This window comes from Procambarus clarkii, chromosome 20, assembly GCF_040958095.1.
Source record: "Procambarus clarkii isolate CNS0578487 chromosome 20, FALCON_Pclarkii_2.0, whole genome shotgun sequence".
Taxonomy (NCBI): domain Eukaryota; kingdom Metazoa; phylum Arthropoda; class Malacostraca; order Decapoda; family Cambaridae; genus Procambarus; species Procambarus clarkii.
In genome coordinates, this window is record NC_091169.1 from 10,871,871 (window position 1) to 10,892,590 (window position 20,720).

Consider the following 20,720-nt stretch of genomic DNA (forward strand, 5'->3'; position numbering starts at 1 on the left):
GCTTTGTCAGGATGACACTGGGCTCTCAGGTCACCCTCTGGGCTTTGTCAGGATGAGACTTGGGCTCTCAGGTCACCCTCTGGGCTTTGTCAGGATGAGACTTGGGCTCTCAGATCACCCTCTGGGCTTTGTCAGGATGAAACTTGGGCTCTCAGGTCACCCTCTGAGCTTTGTCAGGATGACACTGGGCTCTCAGCAGGTCACCCTCTGGGCTTTGTCAGGATGAGACACTCATGCTCTGGTCTCTGTCTGCATGAGTCTAGTCTGGCAGATCTCCATCTGGACTCTGACAGGTTAGATTAGTTTCTGTTAGCTCACCCTCTAGTCTTTGGCAAGGTGAAAACTAGTCTGTAAGTTCACCCGTTTGGCTGTGACAGAGGCAGTCCACTCTGTTGGCTCACCTTCTAGGCTTAGGCTGCATGAGCTTAGTCTCTGTCAGCTCACCTAATATAGTTTGGTAAGGCATGTTTTGTCTCTGCTCGCCCATCTGCAGTCTAACAAAATGAGATTAGTGTTTGTTCCTTCATTCTTTGGAGTCTGGAAGGGTGAGTTTCATTTTCCCCACATTTCCCCACATTTCTCCTAACCAACATTAACAAACCACCTCTAGAGACAAGGAAGATAACCTTTAAAGATAAAGGAAGATAAACTGCTATAAGCAATTTTATAGCTGCTGCTGCTAATATCAACTATGAATCCGAATTAGGGAACATAGGGGACATCAATCAAGCAGTGCAGTCATTTCTTCAAAAAACTCTCAGCCTTTATAACACCCACTGTTCAATGCTAACGAAACAAGTCACAACTAAAAGGCTAAACAATCCTTGCCTATCAAAGAGGATACTTAAATGCATTAATAAAAAACATGACCTTGAGAAGAAGTATAGGTTAGGAATCGTCTCCAAAGAATTCTCAAAGATTACTCATCATTGCTATCTAAAATAATTAGGAGAGCCAAAATTAAATACTACGAAGATAACTTTACCCACACAAAGTGCAATATTAAGAAAACATGGAACACAATTTCTCAAATATTGGGTTCAAAGAAGATTTTAAATAACAAACCAATACTCCTGTCAAATAACGATGGTCTGCTTTCAGCCTCTGACACTGCTCTTGAGTTCAATAGGTTCTTCTCTTCCATTGGGTCATCCCTTGCAAATGATATTCCATCTTCCAGTACTAATATTCAGGACTATCTTACAGGCAACTATCCACAGTCTCTACCTATTGTCTACTAATTCCACTGATGTTACTGACAATCCTTTCCCTTAAAACCAAGTCAAGTGCCCTTGAGGAGATACCAACTCTTATTTACAAAAAAGCCTCCAGATTTTTAGCTCCTGCTATTGCATTGCTCTTCAACAAGTCACTTGAACTCCAAACCTTTCCAGATATTCTAAAAAAAGCAAGAGTAACCCCTGTCCACAAATGTGGTGATCCCACTGATGTTAACAATTTCAGACCTATATCAATTCTGCCAAACTTGTCAAAAATATTTGAAAAATTAATCTATAAGCAGCTTTGCTCTTATCTAGCCAAACTCAATATACTTAGCTCTTGTCAATATGGCTTCAGACCCCTAAAAAGCACTAACGATGCACTTATTAGTATGATTAACTTGATACATACAGCTCTTGATAAAAATGAGTTCCCTGTTGGGTTATTTGTGGACCTGCGTAAGGCTTTTGACACTGTTAACCACCAAAACCTTCTTCTTAAATTACAACATTATGTAGCCAGAGGTCACTCCCTTCAGTACATTAAGTCTTACCTTACTGACAGGCTCCAGTATGTTTCTGTGAATAATTCAATTTCTCCCACCCTACCCATCAACATCGGTGTTCCTCAGGGCAGCATACTTGGCCCTCTCCTCTTTCTCATCTACATTAATGACCTTCCAAATGCCTCCCAACATCTCAAATCAATTCTAATTGCTGACGACACGACCTTCATTTACTCCAGTCCTGACCCCCTTGCTCTAAATGTCCCAGTGAATACTGAGCTAAATAAAGTCCATCACTGCCAACAAACTCACCCTCAATATTGATAAAACTTTCTATATTTTGTTTGGCAATAAATCCTCAAATCAAATAAATCTCAGGATAAATAATACCCAAATTTGTAACAAAGTAGATGGCAAATTCGTTGGCGTTCTCATTGATCGCAAACTGAATTTCTAGGGACACATTCTAAATATATCAAAAAAAGTTTCAAAAACAGTTGGCATTCATTCTAAGATCAGATATTATGTACCTCGCCCTGCCCTGGTGACACTCTATTATTCTCTCATCTATCCTTATCTCAACTATGGTATTTGTGCTTGGGGTTCAACTACCCAAAATCATTTACGTTCTCTAATTGCTCAACACAAAGCTGCTATTAGGACAATATCTAACTCTGGCCCCAGACATCACTCGGTACCCTAACTCAAATCTCTCAATATGTCAGATATTAAGTTACTGCACATTCTCTCATGTGTATTTTGTATATATAAAACGCTGAACTGTAATGTCAATCCTGACCTTAAAAGCTTCCTAGAAGGTTGTAACAGTACCCATGAGCACCACACCAGAAACAATTACCTATTTGATATTCCAAGAGTACGACTTAATCAAACTAGAAATGCTTTACAAATCAAGGGACCCAGAATGTGGAATGACCTTCCCAATTATGTTAAAGACTGTACCTCTCCCAACCAGTTTAAGATAAAAACAAAGTACTACCTTATTAACTCCATGTAACCTACCTCACCCCCAAAATGTAAACCCCTGTCTACTACTTGAAACAATGCTGTTTGTTGACCAAATTGTATTTTTGTTTTTTTCTGCAATGTTCCCCCCCCCCTTTTTTTCATTTTTTCTTATTTTTTCTGAACACAATTTATGCTTTAATCTCAATTAGTATTAAGTTTTAGTCTTAGTGTTTTTTCCTGCCCGAAACGCTTTGCGTAATAGTGGCTTTAGGCATTGTTTGTACTAGCTCTATCTATAAATCCATCAACTTTTTGTATCTCACCTTGTATGTATGTACTTTACCTGAATAAATATTTAGTTTTTGTTTTTTTGAGTCGGCTCACCGTCTGGGCTCTTCTATAATAAGTATGATCTGTCAATTCACTCTCTTGGCTCTCCTTCAGATCACTTTGCTTGTCCATTTCAGGTATACATATTCAAGAGAGGAGACGAGACCCGGATGGAGGTGGAATGGGTAGGCCTGGGCAGCCAGCTGGGCAGTGGGTATGGGCATGCGGTGGCCGCCGGGGACGTTACTGGGGATGGCTGGAGCGAGCTCTTGGTGGGGGCACCATTGTATGCCCCCAACATCGCCGCCCAAGGTGATTGCCACTCTAATCTCTCGCAAATTTGCTTATTTAGGTTTAAGGTTGGTCACCGGACCAAATGTTTTGTGCTTAGCTCATGTACCAGACTTTCTGATTCATCTTAATTATTTTTGCGTTATTGGTGTTACTGCTTAATGTTAAAGATACGTTGTTCCTTATCTGTAAGTTGTTTCATACTTAGCTTGATTTACGTTTATCAGTTCAATGCAGAATATTTAGCCAATACCTGTTATTACTATCAGCCATCCTTAATGGTTACCCAGTTTACCTCTTGATGGGTTACGCAGTGATCAGTGTAGTGGTTACACAGAGGACAGCCCCCAGTTCACACACCTTTCGTCCGGGAACTGGCTTGGTAAACAGAAGCACCTGATGACTCTGTTTACCAAGCAGTATATCAAGTATGCAGTATCCGGCAGTACAACGGTGTCCGGCAGAAGTGTTGAGGGTTGCCTCCTGGGCAAGGTCAGCAGCTGGCCAAGGGGGCCCTGGAGAATCCTAACAAGCTTCATATTCCCGACTATGTGAGACCATAAATTAAACACATAAATTATTATTTTTTTGACTTGGAAAAGCTTAGGACTGGGAGGCTTGAACAAGTTAGGTTAGGTGATGTTTGGTTAGTTTTAAGATAGGTCAAATGAGGTTAGATTATGGTAAGAATAAATAAATTCTGGTGATATTAGCTTTTGTTAAGCTTGGTTTAGTTAGATTTGGTTATAATTAGTTAAATTTGGATTGGTCAGGTATGATTAAGTTTGCATTAGTTATATTAAGTTTTGTTAGGTCATATTAGGTTAAGTTAAGCTTGGTTAGGTTAACTTAGGCTTGGTCGAGTAAAATGAAGTTAGTTTATGTTAGACTGGACTAAGTTTAGTTAGGCATGGATAGGTCAGGTCAGGTTTGGTTAGGTTTTGTTAGATCAGGTTTGGTTTGAGTAGATTATATTAGGTATTGTAAGCTTAAGGTTGTGTTTCTTGTACACATGTTGTAGGGAGTAAGGTTAGGGTGGTGTTTCCTGTATATATATTTGTTGCAGGGAGTAAAGCGGAGACATCGGAGGCGGGCATGGTGGTAGTGTACGGGCGTGGAGGCGTGGGCGACCTGCGGGAGGTGGGCGTGCTGCAGGGGGCCCCCCTGGCCCCAGGGGCAAGGTTTGGCTCCACCATCAGCGTCGTCGGGGACTTGGACCGTGACGGGTTTAATGGTCAGTCCACTACAGAGTTTCTGGTTTGTTAAACCAATTTTCTTTTGGTATGAAAAATTGTATAAGAAGTAGTAAAATTGTATAAGTAGACGAAAATACCTTGGTTTAGTGGGTAACTCGTGAGTGCGAGGGGCCAGAGACGAGAAGGGTACCTCAGTTCTCTGGCTAGGAAGGTTTGACGATTGATTTCATTTCAATTGACCTTATAACAATAATTTAGCCCCCATGTCCAGCCCAAAAATTCAAGTATTTTTCGCCAGAGGTCCAAATCAAGGATGTCCATGGGCGCCATCTTGAAAAGTTAGTCTGTGAACCAGATCACCCGGAAGATTAGGTTGTGAACCAGATCACCCGGAAGATTAGGTTGTGAACCAGATCACCCGGAAGATTAGGTTGTGAACCTGATCACCCGGAAGATTAGGTTGTGAACCTGATCACCCGGAAGATTAGGTTGTGAACCTGATCACCCGGAAGATTAGGTTGTGAACCTGATCACCCGGAAGATTAGGTTGTGAACCAGATCACCGGGAAGATTAGGTTGTGAACCTGATCACCCGGAAGATTAGGTTGTGAACCTGATCACCCGGAAGATTAGGTTGTGAACCTGATCACCCGGAAGATTAGGTTGTGAACCAGATCACCCGGAAGATTAGGTTGTGAACCTGATCACCCAGATCGCTGTGTTGGCATCACAGCCTGGCATGCTGTACAGTTGGCATCACAGCCTGGCATGCTGTACAGTTGGCATCACAGCCTGGCATGCTGTACACTTGGCATCACAGCCTGGCATGCTGTACAGTTGGCATCACAGCCTGGCATGCTGTACAGTTGGCATCACAGCCTGGCATGCTGTAAAGTTGGCATCACAGCCTGGCATGCTGTACAGTTGGCATCACAGCCTGGCATGCTGTACAGTTGGCATCACAGCCAGGCATGCTGTACAGTTGGCATCACAGCCTGGCATGCTGTAAAGTTGGCATCACAGCCAGGCATGCTGTACAGTTGGCATCACAGCCTGGCATGCTGTACAGTTGGCATCACAGCCAGGCATGCTGTACAGTTGGCATCACAGCCTGGCATGCTGTAAAGTTGGCATCACAGCCAGGCATGCTGTACAGTTGGCATCACAGCCTGGCATGCTGTAAAGTTGGCATCACAGCCACTCATGCTGTACAGTTGGCATCACAGCCTGGCATGCTGTACAGTTGACATCACAGCCTGGCATGCTGTACAGTTGGCATCACAGCCTGGCATGCTGTACAGTTGGCATCACAGCCACTCATGCTGTACAGTTGGCATCACAGCCTGGCATGCTGTACAGTTGGCATCACAGCCTGGCATGCTGTAAAGTTGGCATCACAGCCAGGCATGCTGTACAGTTGGCATCACAGCCACTCATGCTGTACACTTGGCATCACAGCCTGGCATGCTGTACACTTGGCATCACAGCCTGGCATGCTGTACAGTTGGCATCACAGCCTGGCATGCTGTACAGTTGGCATCACAGCCTGGCATGCTGCACAGTTGGCATCACAGCCACTCATGCTGTACACTTGGCATCACAGCCTGGCATGCTGTACAGTTGGCATCACAGCCTGGCATGCTGTAAAGTTGGCATCACAGCCAGGCATGCTGTACAGTTGGCATCACAGCCTGGCATGCTGTACAGTTGGCATCACAGCCTGGCATGCTGTACAGTTGGCATCACAGCCAGGCATGCTGTACAGTTGGCATCACAGCCTGGCATGTTGTACAGTTGGCATCACAGCCTGGCATGCTGTACAGTTGGCATCATAGCTGGCATGCTGTTCAGTTGGCATCACAGCCTGGCATGCTGTACAGTTGGCATCACAGCCTGTCATGCTGTTCAGTTGGCATCATAGCCTGGCATGCTGTTCAGTTAGCATCACAGCCTTGCATGCTGTACAGTTGGCATCACAGCCACTCATGCTGTACAGTTGGCATCACAGCCACTCATGCTGTACAGTTGGCATCACAGCCACTCATGCTGTACAGTTGGCATCACAGCCTGGCATGCTGTACAGTTGGCATCACAGCCACTCATGCTGTACAGTTGGCATCACAGCCACTCATGCTGTACAGTTGGCATCACAGCCTGGCATGCTGTACAGTTGGCATCACAGCCTGGCATGCTGTACAGTTGGCATCACAGCCTGGCATGCTGTACAGTTGACATCACAGCCTGGCATGCTGTACAATTGGCATCACAGCCTGGCATGCTGTACAGTTGGCATCACAGCCTGGCATGCTGTACAGTTGGCATCACAACCTGGCATGCTGTACAGTTGACATCACAGCCTGGCATGCTGTACAGTTGGCATCACAGCCTGGCATGCTGTACAGTTGGCATCACAGCCACTCATGCTGTACAGTTGGCATCACAGCCACTCATGCTGTACAGTTGGCATCACAGCCACTCATGCTGTACAGTTGGCATCACAGCCTGGCATGCTGCACAGTTGGCATCACAGCCTGGCATGCTGTACAGTTGGCATCACAGCCACTCATGCTGTACAGTTGGCATCACAGCCACTCATGCTGTACAGTTGGCATCACAGCCACTCATGCTGTACAGTTGGCATCACAGCCACTCATGCTGTACAGTTGGCATCACAGCCACTCATGCTGTACAGTTGGCATCACAGCCACTCATGCTGTACAGTTGGCATCACAGCCACTCATGCTGTACAGTTGGCATCACAGCCACTCATGCTGTACAGTTGGCATCACAGCCTGGCATGCTGCACAGTTGGCATCACGACCTGGCATGCTGTACAGTTGGTATCACAGCCTGGCATGCTGTACAGTTGGCATCACAGCTTGGCATGCTGCACAGTTGGCATCACAGCCACTCATGCTGTACAGTTGGCATCACAGCCACTCATGCTGTACAGTTGGCATCACAGCCTGGCATGCTGCACAGTTGGCATCACAGCCACTCATGCTGTACAGTTGGCATCACAGCCACTCATGCTGTACAGTTGGCATCACAGCCTGGCATGCTGTACAGTTGGCATCACAGCCACTCATGCTGTACAGTTGGCATCACAGCCTGGCATGCTGTACAGTTGGCATCACAGCCACTCATGCTGTACAGTTGGCATCACAGCCACTCATGCTGTACAGTTGGCATCACAGCCACTCATGCTGCACAGTTGGCATCACAACCTGGCATGCTGTACAAGTGGCATCACAGCCTGGCATGCTGCACAGTTGGCATCACAGCCTGGCATGCTGCATAGTTGGCATCACAGTCTGTCATGCTGTGCAGCTAGCATCACAATCTGTCATGCTGTACAGCTGGCATCACAGCCTGGCATGCTGTACAGTTGGCATCACAGCCTGGCATGCTGTACAGTTGGCATCACAGCCTGGCATGCTGCACAGTTGGCATCACAGCCTGGCATGCTGCACAGTTGGCATCACAGCCTGGCATGCTGCACAGTTGGCATCACAGCCTGGCATGCTGCACAGTTGGCATCACAGCCACTCATGCTGTACAGTTGGCATCACAGCCTGGCATGATGCACAGTTGGCATCACAGCCTGGCATGCTGCACAGTTGGCATCACAGCCTGGCATGCTGTACAGTTGGCATCACAGCCTGGCATGCTGTAAGTTGGCATCACAGCCACTCATGCTGTACAGTTGGCATCACAGCCACTCATGCTGCACAGTTGGCATCACAGCCACTCATGCTACACAGTTGGCATCACAGCCTGGCATGCTGTACAGTTGGCATCACAGCCTGGCATGCTGTACAGTTGGCATCACAGCCTGGCATGCTGCACAGTTGGCATCACAGCCACTTCTGCTGTACCGTTGGCATCACAGCCTGGCATGCTGCACAGTTGGCATCACAGGCTGGCATGCTGCACAGTTGGCATCACAGCCTGGCATGCTGTACAGCTGGCGTCACAACCTGGCATAAGACAGTTTCTCTGTTGGCAGACGCTGTGGCAGACGCTGTGGTCCCGCCTCTCAACTGTAAATCAACTTGTTTACATAGTCCTGCTCGTATTGAGCTCTGTCATGTCTACACTTGACACTATATGAAGTCAGCCTCCACCACATCACTGCCTAATGTATTCTATTGGTTAATTACTCCGACACAGAAAAGTTCTTTCTAATGTCCCTGTGAATAATTTGGGTACTAAGTTTCTAAGTACTAAGGGTACTAATGGGACACTTGGATACTATTAGTACAAAGTGTCTCCAAGTTCGTATACCACCTTGGCTAAATAGTTTATTTATCTCTCCTTTCCATTACTCTGAGAATTATGTAGGTAGTGATCATGTCTCCATACTCTTACCAATGTCGTGAGGTGTAGTTCAGACCAGAGTTGTCTGACTCGTGCGGAACTAAAAAGCGGAAAAGAAAACAATGTCAGCCTCAGATTGATCAAAGCTGAAGTTCTCCATGGCTGGAGGGTTGACAAGTTGCGTCAGAGGGAGCCAAGAGAGCAGATAATCTCTGCATTAACACTCTACAAGGTCTGCTGCTTATTAGTTTATGCAGCCGCCTCTTCATGCTTCCGCTACACAGCAGGTTGGGACGCTTGGGCAAAGGGAAAGGATCGCTCAATTTCATGTACGTGCTGAGGATATATGGGTAAGCCCATACTCGCAGGTCTAGTTAGTTATCTACGGGGCGTACGGTGCGTAGTACGGGGTCGTTCACACAGTTGATACGTTCAGCATTACCATGGTAGGCAGGATTATGGACGACACCTTATGGACGTAGACCGATCACTTGTATGGGGGCGCCATTTTGTGTCTGTCGATCTTCTGCTGATGGCGTTGCCGTACTCCAGAAGATGCCAATGTCCATGAGAGCGGTGTAGGGTTCTTACAGATATGCAAACTGCAGTCTCTCTAAATGAGCTTGCTCCTCTGTGTCTTCCTGCATGTGCCGTTGGAGCTGAATAGGGTCATTCACTCCTCGACAGCAGAGCGTTCCAGCAGCTCTGGGAGGTCCACAAGTTCACTTACCTCTTCCAGATGGGTCACTGCCTTTAGAGCACTCCACTCCATTTCAGCAGCTCTCGCTTTGAGTTTCTTCCTGTGCATCTTCGTGTATGGCATCATGGCGCTCAGAGGGACGGGTTATGTAGAGAAAGGTATTCTTACTCAACACAAACTCTCACAAGAAGCTGGTAAAATTTTCCTTCTCCTCAGCACGTGTTGCGTTGAAATCCGCAAGCACCTCATCAGGGCAGGCATGGCTGACTGTAGGATGCAGATGGTGGATGAGACTGGGTCGAACAGAAAGGATTCGAACTTGTGAATCCAGAGCCTGCGCGTACTGCCCATCTTCCCTGATCCGTTATGTGCTGCTTTTTGTGTTATTCCCCTTGGCCTTTACCGGTTGTCCAGGGCGTTATGATCCGGCTGGTTCCGTGACACTTTCTTCACATTTCTGGACTGCAATAACAGCTGCTTCTGATTCTGGACGATGACGAACCAGCCAGACTTAATTTTTCTGCCATTGTTCATTGTGTATTCGATTCACGTGTCCCAGACCATGTTGGAGTAAGGGTTAGCTGTGATAAACTGAGCTAAGTCGATAATCAGGAGCCCTATTTCTGTCACCATTATATATTTAGTCGAAATAATATGTTAATTCGTGATCCTAGGTCCTCCTATTCAACAGTTATGGTTTTGCTCTTCTGGACGGCTGCGTTATTTTATTTTCTGGGTAAATTTGTTTCGTTACACTAAATTAATGTCAGATTCGGAATCCTTGTGGTCGACTTACCAGTGTCTTTGTACATAATTTAAAGTGTTGTGCATCAAAAATTTTAATTAATCTTTCAAGATGGCCCCCGAGGCCGTCTTTGATTGGGACTCGCGAAAAATGCCTGGACTATTGGGAGGGACACAGCGACAAAATTTTGTATGAAAGATCTTACTAGCCAGAGAATGGTCACGGGATTTAGGCTCTGGACCTGACTATTACTATTACTGTGGGTTCAAACCTCTGAAAAGCACCAATAATACTGTAATAAACATGTGGATTGAGAGCTGTTGCCTCTCTTCTGAGCTCAACTCGCCACTTAAGATCCAAATGTTCCGATTTTCGCAAGAGCCTTTCCTCTTTAACAGTGGAGTCCTACTGCCTGGTACATTCTCCCACACTGGTGCAAAGACCTCATTCTCCCTTTCGCCCCAGCTTGGACAACCAACCAGCATGTTTAAAACAGTGAAATTCTACTGGGTTCCCAGCCATATTGGTATTTCCTTAAATGAGTGTGTTTACACTGCCGCTCAAGAGGCTATCTGCACTTGCTCCATCTCTCGCAAAGGTGTTCCTTATTCTGACTTCAATCCTGTTATTCATTCCTCAATTCTTGCCCCATTGGCAGGGTCGTTGGTCTTCTCTTACTGGTAACAAACTGCGTGTGTCCCCATGGCCTTTCTCCTATCACCGTAACCGGCGGTGGGAAACGGCTCTGGCTCGGTTACGTATTGGTCATACACGTTTAACTCACGGTCACTTAATGAAGTGCCGCCCTGCTCCTTATTGTTCTAACTGCCTTGTCCCTCTTAAGGTCGTGCAAATCCTTGTTGAATATCCTAACTTCCTGGATGTGCATGTGTCTTGCTTCCCGACCGTCCCCTGCGGTCACTTGTCCCTCGATAGTGACCTTGGTGAATCAGATACTGTTGATATCGTTCGCCTTATGCGCTTTTGGTCTAACATTGACTTCCTTAGAAATATTTACCGCCTTTTAAATATCTTGTACATTTGGTGGTTCTACATAGTTTTGGCTTTGTGCTACATAGTCTTGGCTTGGTGCTACATAATCTTGGTTTGGTGCTACATAGTCTTGGCTTGGTGTTACATAGTCTTAAGGCTTTGTGGTACATAGTCTTGGCTTAGCGCTTCATAATCTTGGCTCAGTGCTACATAGTCTTGACTTGGTGCTACATAGTCTTGGCTTGGTGCTACATAGTCTTGGCTTGGTGCTACATAGTCTTAGCTTGGTGCTACATAGCCTTAGCTTGGTGCTACATAGTCTTAGCTTGGTGCTACATAGTCTTAGCTTGGTGCTACATAGAAGGCATGGCACCGTCTTTTGATAATTACTTACTACGGCTATAAACTAAAACTAGATTGAATGAAATGTTTTATGCTGTTTTATTCTCTGTATTGTTCCATCAAAACACCTTCCTGACGCATCCAACACCCTCCTGACGCATCCAACACCCTCCTGACGCCTCCAACACCCTCCTGACGCATCCAACACCTTCCTGACGCATCCAACACCTTCCTGACGCATCCAACACCCTCCTGACGCATCCAATACCCTCCTGACACATCCAACACCTTCCTGACGCATCCAACACCCTCCTGACGCATCCAACACCCTCCTGACGCATCCAACACCTTCCTGACGCATCCAACACCTTCCTGACGCATCCAACACCCTCCTGACGCATCCAATACCCTCCTGACACATCCAACACCTTCCTGACGCATCCAACACCCTCCTGACGCATCCAACACCCTCCTGACGCATCCAACACCTTCCTGACGCATCCAACACCCTCCTGACGCCTCCAACACCCTCCTGACGCCTCCAACACCCTCCTGACGCCTCCAACACCCTCCTGACGCCTACAACACCCTCCTGACGCATCCAACACCCTCCTGACGTATCCAACACCCTCCTGACGCATCCAACACCCTCCTGACGCATCCAACACCCTCCTGACGTATCCAACACCCTCCTGACGCCTCCAACACCTTCTTGACGCCTCCAACACCTTCCTGACGCCTCCAACACCCTCCTGACGCCTCCAACACCCTCCTGACGCATCCAACACCTTCCTGACGCATCCAACACCCTCCTGACGCATCCAACACCCTCCTGACGCATCCAACACCCTCCTGACGCATCCAACACCCTCCTGACGCCTCCAACACCCTCCTGACGCCTCCAACACCCTCCTGACGCCTCCAACACCCTCCTGACGCCTCCAACACCCTCCTGACGCATCCAACACCCTCCTGACGCATCCAACACCCTCCTGACGCATCCAACACCCTCCTGACGCATCCAACACCCTCCTGACGCCTACAACACCTTCCTGACGCATTCAACACCCTCCTGACGCCTCCAACACCTTCCTGACGCATCCAACACCCTCCTGACGCATCCAACACTTTCCTGACGCATCCAACACCCTCCTGACGCATCCAACACCCTCCTGACGCCTCCAACACCTTCCTGACGCCTCCAACACCTTCCTGACGCCTCCAACACCCTCCTGACGCCTCCAACACCCTTCTGACGCATCCAACACCTTCCTGACGCATCCAACACCCTCCTGACGCATCCAACACCCTCCTGACGCATCCAACACCTTCCTGACGCATCCAACACCCTCCTGACGCCTCCAACACCCTCCTGACGCATCCAACACCCTCCTGACGCATACAACACCCTCCTGACGCATACAACATCCTCCTGACGCATCCAACACCTTCCTGACGCATCCAACAACCTCCTGACGCATCCAACACCTTCCTGACGCATCCAACACCTTCCTGATGCATCCAACACCTTCCTGACGCATCCAACACCTTCCTGATGCATCCAACATCCTCCCGACGCACCCAACATCCTCCTGACGCATCCAACACCCTCCTGACGCATCCAACACCCTTCTGACGCATCCAACACCTTCCTGACGCATCCAACACCCTCCTGACGTATCCAACACCTTCCTGACGCATCCAACACCCTTCTGACACATCTAACACCCTCCTGACGCATCCAGCACCTTCCCGACGCATCCAGCACCTTCCTGACGCATCCAACACCTTCCTGACCCAGCCAACATCCTCCTGATACATCCAACACCTTCCTGACGCATCCAACACCTTCCTGACGCATCCAACACCTTCCTGACCCAGCCAACATCCTCCTGATACATCCAACACCTTCCTGACGCATCCAACATCTTCCTGGTGCATCCAACACCTTCCTGGCGCATCCAACACCTTCCTGATGCATCCAACATCCTCCTGACGCATCCAACATCCTCCTGACGCATCCAACACCCTCCTGACGCATCCAACACCCACCTGATATATCCAACACCCTCCTGACACATCAAACACCTTCCTGACACATCCAACACCCTCCTGACACATCCAACACCCTCCCGACACATCCAACACCCTCCCGACGCATCCAACACCCTCCCGACGCATCCAACACCCTCTCGACGCATCCAACACCCTCCCGATGCATCCAACACCCTCCCGACTCATCCAACACCCTCCTGACACATCCAACACCTCCTGACACATCCTACACCCTCCTGACACATCCAACACCTTCCTGACACATCCAACACCCTCCTGACACATCCAACACCCTCCTGACACATCCAACACCCTCCCGACGCATCCAACACCCTACCGACGCATCCAACACCCTCCCGACGCATCCAACACCCTCCTGGTTCATCCAACAACCTCCTGACACATCCAACACCCTCCCGACGCATCCAACACCCTCCCAACGCATCCAACACCCTCCCGACGCATCCAACACCCTCCTGACACATCCAACACCTCCTGGTTCATCCAACATCCTCCTGACACCTCCGCACTATTCCTGGCATGTCCCTGCTGGTGCCCCGTACTCCAGACGTAGCTGTGGGGGCGCCGTACGAGGACGGTGGCCGGGGAGCAGTGTACATCTACCGAGGAGGCGCTGACGGACTCCAGACGAAGCTCTCGCAGAAGATCTTAGCCAGCGACCTGAGTCAGGCTCTGAAGGGCTTCGGGGTCGCCATCTCCAGGGGCGTCGATGTCGACCAGAATGGCTACGTTGGTAAGTGACTTGGAGTCCAGGTCGTCCTCTATGGACACGCTGGAATAGGAGAAAAGAGGTGTTAGAAGAGCGGAGAGAAGATGGGAGAGATAGAGATGTAGGGGGAAAGGGAGAGTGAATAAGGGGGGAGGAGGTAAAAAACGGGTGAGATGGAGGAGGAGAAGGATGTGAGAGACGACAGATAAAATGAGGGATCTCCATCCTTCATCTGTTGTGAGGGATGGAGGAGGTGAGAGAGGAAAGTAATGCAGGAAGAGGTTAGTGTTGAAAGACGAGGTGAGAGATGGAGGGGCAATATGACAGTTATGTAGGAGGTTGTGAGAGAGGGTGAGTGAGAGAAGAGAGAGGTGAGTGAGAGAAGAGAGAGGTGAGTGAGAGAAGAGAGAGGTGAGTGAGAGAAGAGAGAGGTGAGTGAGAGAAGAGAGAGGTGAGTGAGAGAAGAGAGAGGTGAGTGAGAGAAGAGGGAGGTGAGTGAGAGAAGAGAGAGGTGAGTGAGAGAAGAGAGAGGTGAGTGAAAGAGAGAGAGGCGGTTAATGTAGTGTACAGTTAATGTATCGTACATTAACAGAAGTACAGTAAATGTACAACACTATATATATATACTGTAAACTTTCCCAATTATAAATGTACTACCCTTTAAGTATGGGATTTGCACTGATTGATTTGAAGTAATGATTGTGACTCCTGAATGGTTGTGAAAGAGGGCCTGACAGCTGAGTGGACAGCGCTTCATATTCGTGGTCCTGAGGTTCCGGGTCCGATCCCCGGTGGAGGCGGAAACAAATGGGCCGAGTTTCTTTCACCTTGATGCACCTGTTCATCTAGCAGTAAATAGGTACCTGGGAGTTAGACAGCTGCTACGGACTGCTTCCTGGGGGTGAGTAACAACAAGGAGGCCTGGTCGAGGACCGGGCCGCAGGGACGCTAAGCCCCGAAATCATCTCAAGATGACCTCAAGATAACATGTCCGCCGGTGTTGGGTACCGACCCCAAGGTAATCACCATGCAAAGTTGGGTGAGGCTTCACTCGTGTGTGTGGCCTCCATCATAGGACTGATGAAACACAGATATTTGGCAGATATAGGTTTGTATTGTTTTTTACTAGGGAGATATAACCGGCGGCGCCCGGGTCTATGTCCGTTTGTCTCTGTCCTCTTTCCCACTCTCGGCTGTTCTCTACGCTGATTCAATGTCATGAAATATAGGAACACCCATGACATCTAGGGAACACCCATGACATCTAGGGAACACCCATGACATCTAGGGAACACCCATGACATCTAGGGAACACCCATGACATCTAGGGAACACCCATGACATCTAGGGAACACCCATGACATCTAGGGAACACCCATGACATCTAGGGAACACCCATGACATCTAGGGAACACCCATGGAATCTAGGGAACACCCATGACATCTAGGGAACACCCATGACATCTAGGGAACACCCATGACATCTAGGGAACACCCATGACATCTAGGGAACACCCATGACATCTAGGGAACACCCATGACATCTAGGGAACACCCATGGAATTTAGGGAACACCCATGGAATCTAGGGAACACCCATGGAATCTAGGGAACACCCATGACATCTAGAGAACACCCATGACATCTGGGGGAACACCCATGACATCTAGAGAACACCCATGACATCTAGGGAACACCCATGACATCTAGGGAACACCCATGACATCTAGGGAACACCCATGACATCTAGGGAACACCCATGACATCTAGGGAACACCCATGACATCTAGGGAACACCCATGACATCTAGGGAACACCCATGGAATTTAGGGAACACCCATGGAATCTAGGGAACACCCATGGAATCTAGGGAACACCCATGACATCTAGAGAACACCCATGACATCTGGGGGAACACCCATGACATCTAGAGAACACCCATGACATCTAGGGAACACCCATGACATCTAGGGAACACCCATGACATCTAGGGAACACCTATGACATCTAGGAAACACCCCATGGCATTTAAGGAACATCTATGACACCTAAGGAACACCTATAACATCTAGGGAACACCTATGACACTTACGGAACATCCATGACACCTAGGGAACACCTATGACATCTAGGGAACACCCATAACATCTAAGGAACACCTATGACATCTAGGGAACACCTATGACACTTAGGGAACATCCATGACACCTAGGGAACACCTATGACATCTAGGGAACACCCATAACATCTAAGGAACACCTATGACATCTAGGGAACACCCATAACACCTAGGGAACACCTATGACATCTAGGGAACACCCATAACACCTAGGGAACATCCATGACATCGAGGGAACACCCATGACATCTAGGGAACACCCATGACATCTAGAGAACACCTATGACATTTAGGGAACATCTATGACATCTAGGGAACTGCTGAACACCTGGGACACTCCTGATATATTTGAAGAACACTTTACAGAGCTGAGAACACCTAGAACATGTGGAATACCCAACGTATCTGTGGAACACCTTAATCTAGAAAACACTTCATTCATTTGGGAAACACTTAAGCTTTTCCGGGACTACTTAAGGCACCTGTGGAACACCAAAAGTATTTGAGAAACGTCCTATACTTTTGAGAAATACTTAAGGTTTTTTGGGAAGACCTGAAGCAGCTGGGAAACGTGTAAGAGCTTGTGACAATAGTTTTTAACTGTAAAGTGTTTTCTACCAATTAAACACTCATAAACCACTTCCGAACATATTTGAAATACAACAGTTAAATTTCTTACGTAGCAGAGAGAAAGATAACGTAGTAATGAGGGTAGTCGACTCACAACTGGTAGGTTACCTTGACGTTACCGTGAGGTGTTTTCGGGGTTTAGCGTCGCAGCGGCCCGGTCGTCGACCAGGCCTCCTGGTTGCTGAAAGGTCCCAGGCGTAGTTCCTTACAGATGAGGCCTCTATTCACCTAGCACTTAAAAGGTACGTAGGAGTTAGTCAGTTGTTGTAGGATGCATCCCGGGTAAGGTCAGGCCGCCTAGGCCCTTGGAGGACCACGAACAGCCTTTCTGTGTTTTGACAAGGGTAGATCTAAAAGAGCAATGGCAGATGTGTAGTGTAAGGTTTAAGTGTATGTAGTGTAGTGATGTAAGGTTGAACCCTCACACTGCTAACAACACTTATAAGCGTGCTCAACTTTGGTCTTCTGCAGATGTGGGCGTTGGGGCCTATTCAGGCAGCAAAGGAGCAGCCGCAGTACTGAGGACTCGAACCGTTGCCACAGTAGCATCACGTGTAGTTTCAACTGTGGCGGTGATCACAGAGCTCAGAGCGGAAGTTCGTTTAGCACTGTGCTTAACTTACGACGGGAAGCAAGTACAGAAGAGGGTCGGTAAGTGCCGCATTGTGTGTGTTGTCGGTAAAGGATCCAACATACGGACGGACTAGATAAGGTCAGTCAGGTATTAATATTAACCACTCTCTAGGTTCGGGAAGGTCTCCTTCAGTATTGCGAAGTCCTCTGGTCTGATGCACGTCCTCAAACTCCGAACTTTGTCATATCAGAGTACCTCAGATTGGTCCTGGACTCGGTTCCCGGACAATTAATATTTTTAGGTATATACCTTGTGACAGTAATCTCTTTCAAGAGAGATTTAGCCTGCTCCTTCCTACATCGCGTTACTTCTATACTTCTGCAACATCATTATACCACATTCAAAAATAGTATAAGTGGAATAACAGACGTGTTTACAGGGGGTACACTACCCTACTCTCACTCTCCTCACCCCCCTCCCTCACTGTCGGCGCACCACCTCGTCGATCAACAAATGACCACTTCAAACCAACTGGATTCGCCGCTCTGCTACCGGAGGGCGCTGACGTTCGGCCCGGGCTGTCAGTGTTGACCTGTAACTGCTGCGTGGCGGTCGTCTTGTTGACGGTGTGGTGCGGCCATTGGCCGGGGCCTGGTGGGTGTTATGGCGTCGGCTAGTGGTGGCCGTGTTCGCCGGGTCGACACCGCCCGGCTTGATTTCTCGGCCCCCGTTGACTGGCCCTTGGTGGAGGTTGCCCTTATGGACGTCATGAGTGTGGAGTACCAAGATCTCTACGGTGTTGAGAAACTTTCCCCTACCCGGGTGGCGGTGACGTTCTCCTCGGCGCAGGTGTATCAGCTGTTTGTGCGTCGCTGGGGTACACGGACGCATGTACTTCCAGGTTCTGCTGTGACGGTGGAGGTCTCCGATCCGTGGGGCCCCCTGACGTATGTAAGCGTTCATGGTGCGCCAGTGCAGTTTCCTGAGGATGAGCTGTCCGCCGTGTTCCGTCGGTATGGTGAGGTGGTGGGGCAGCGTCATGCCTGTCTGCTTAGTGGGTGCCTGAAGGGGCTCCGTATGGGTGCTCGTACTTTGCGCATGCGGCTCTCTGGGGCTATTCCCTCTCGGGTGGCTGTGTGTGGGTTTTATGTGCGTGTGTTTTACCAGGGGCAGACTCGCTCCTTTTTCCGGTGTGGTGAGGTAGGCCATTTCGCTGCAGCTTGCCGTGCCCCTCGCCCGGAGGACCCATCGGTTTTCCATGCGGATGATTTTCCACTTCTGCCGGAGGCTGGGGCGCCCCCAGTGGGCCCGGGCTCTGTGGGTGTGCCTCTGGAGGCGTCGTCCCCAGCTGTCCCTACCTCTCCGTCTGCTGCTGGGTCCTCTGCTCTGTCTGTTGACTCTGATGCTCTCGCGGCTCCTGCTTCGGGTGCGCCTATGCTGGTGGCGGCGGAGGTACATCACGACCCGAGTGTCTCCTTGGAATCCGACGTGTGTGGTGCGGTGCCGGCGGGCGGCCCATGTGCAGTGGCCGGTGTGCTTCCCGAGGCCAGGGGCGGTGTTGATACTGTCTCTCCTGACGGCCAGCCCTGCGGTGTTCCTAATGCTGGTGCCGTGGCGCAGCCGCCTGCTGTCGCTTGTGCTGTGCCTCCTGTGGTTGCATTGGGCTCTTCTGTTCCTCGACGAAGCGCGCTCCGAGGGATCGGTCGCACAGCAGGGGCCCCCCTGGGAAGAGGATCGAGGCTTCGGGTGGTGTGGCTTTGGCTGGTGCTCCTCCCTCCGCTTCTCCAGTGGTTCCTCCTCCCCCTTCGGATGCGGGATCTGGGGATGAGCGGGGCGTTGAGCGTGGTGTCGGGCTCGGGGCGGCGGAGGGAGTGGAGAAACTGTGGATGGTGTCCTCGACGCCAGGGGCGCCCTCTTCGCATGGTGTGTCTCCTGTGATTTTGAAGGCGGTTCCTGGCCGGCCGTCTTCCGGGGTGCGGCAGGGGGTTGAGCCTGGTGGTGTGGATGTGGCTCCCGCTGCGGGTGCGGTTGTGTCCCCTGGGGGACACGTTGGGTTGGGGGTGTCCTGAGGTTCTCCCGATGGCGCCCTCTATTGTATGTGCGTCTTTGAATGTTCGTGGTTTAAATGATCTTGGGGTACAGTTGGGCCTGTTGGATGTTCTGCAGGAGCAGCGTGTGGATGTGGCTCTGATCCAGGAGCATAATGTTCGTGAGGTGTCTGTGCTGCAGTGTTTAAGTGCGCATTTTCATGTTGTGCTCAACCCGCCGAGGACGTCCTTCGGGGGGACGCTTATGTTGTTTTCTAGGAGGGCTTCCTTCTCCGTGCTTCACACGGAGATGGATGAGGATGGGCAGGTTTTGTTTGTGAGGGTTGAGTTTTTGGGGGTCGTTCTTCCGTTCCTGACGGTGTACGCCACCTCGGGGGTGGCGCGCCGTCGGGAACGGGAGGAGTTTTTTCGGGTGGGGCTTCTCCCTTTCCTGCGTCATAATACGCGGAGTATGGTTTTTTGTGGTGATTTTAATTGTGTGACAAGTGCGCGGGACTGTAGTAGCGCCCGCCCGCAGAATGTCCCGGGTGCGCTGCTGGAGGTGGTGCGTTCTTGCGGTTTCAAGGATGCTGCTGTGCTCTATGGGGGCGAGTTGTCCGTTACTTTTGCTGTGCATGGGGCGCGTTCGCGGATTGATCGAGTTTATGTTACTGGCGGGGGGTGTTCTGTGTTTGATTTCCACACTGTCCCGGTTGCTTTCTCGGACCATAGTCTCGTGGTGGTCCGGGTTGGTGTGCCCAGTCAGGTGCGGTTCGGCGTGGGGTGGTGGAAGCTGAATTGTGGGTTGTTGCGTTCTCCGAGGGTTTGTGGGCAGTTTCGGGTTTGGTGGGTCGGGGTTCTCGCCCGGCGGTGTGATTTTCCTTCTGTTTTAGATTGGTGGGAGTGGTGTAAGGAGCAATGTCGGTTGTTTTTTCGGGTGGCTGCCAAACGTGAGGCTGCTGGAAGGTTTGGGT

The 20,720-nt window shown here is 49.5% G+C and overlaps 1 protein-coding gene across 2 annotated transcripts in view; it reads left to right on the plus strand.

Moving 5' to 3' along the window:
* The window catches only part of LOC123755217 (integrin alpha-4), a 194,279-nt gene that overhangs the window by 53,833 nt on the left and 119,726 nt on the right, over window positions 1-20,720 (plus strand). For both annotated transcript variants that reach the window (XM_069327620.1, XM_069327619.1), the window contains exons 10-13: window positions 3,163-3,337; window positions 4,383-4,550; window positions 14,236-14,421; window positions 17,617-17,796. In XM_069327620.1, the coding sequence (XP_069183721.1) occupies window positions 3,163-3,337; window positions 4,383-4,550; window positions 14,236-14,421; window positions 17,617-17,796 (709 nt within the window). The remainder of the gene's footprint in view (window positions 1-3,162; window positions 3,338-4,382; window positions 4,551-14,235; window positions 14,422-17,616; window positions 17,797-20,720) is intronic.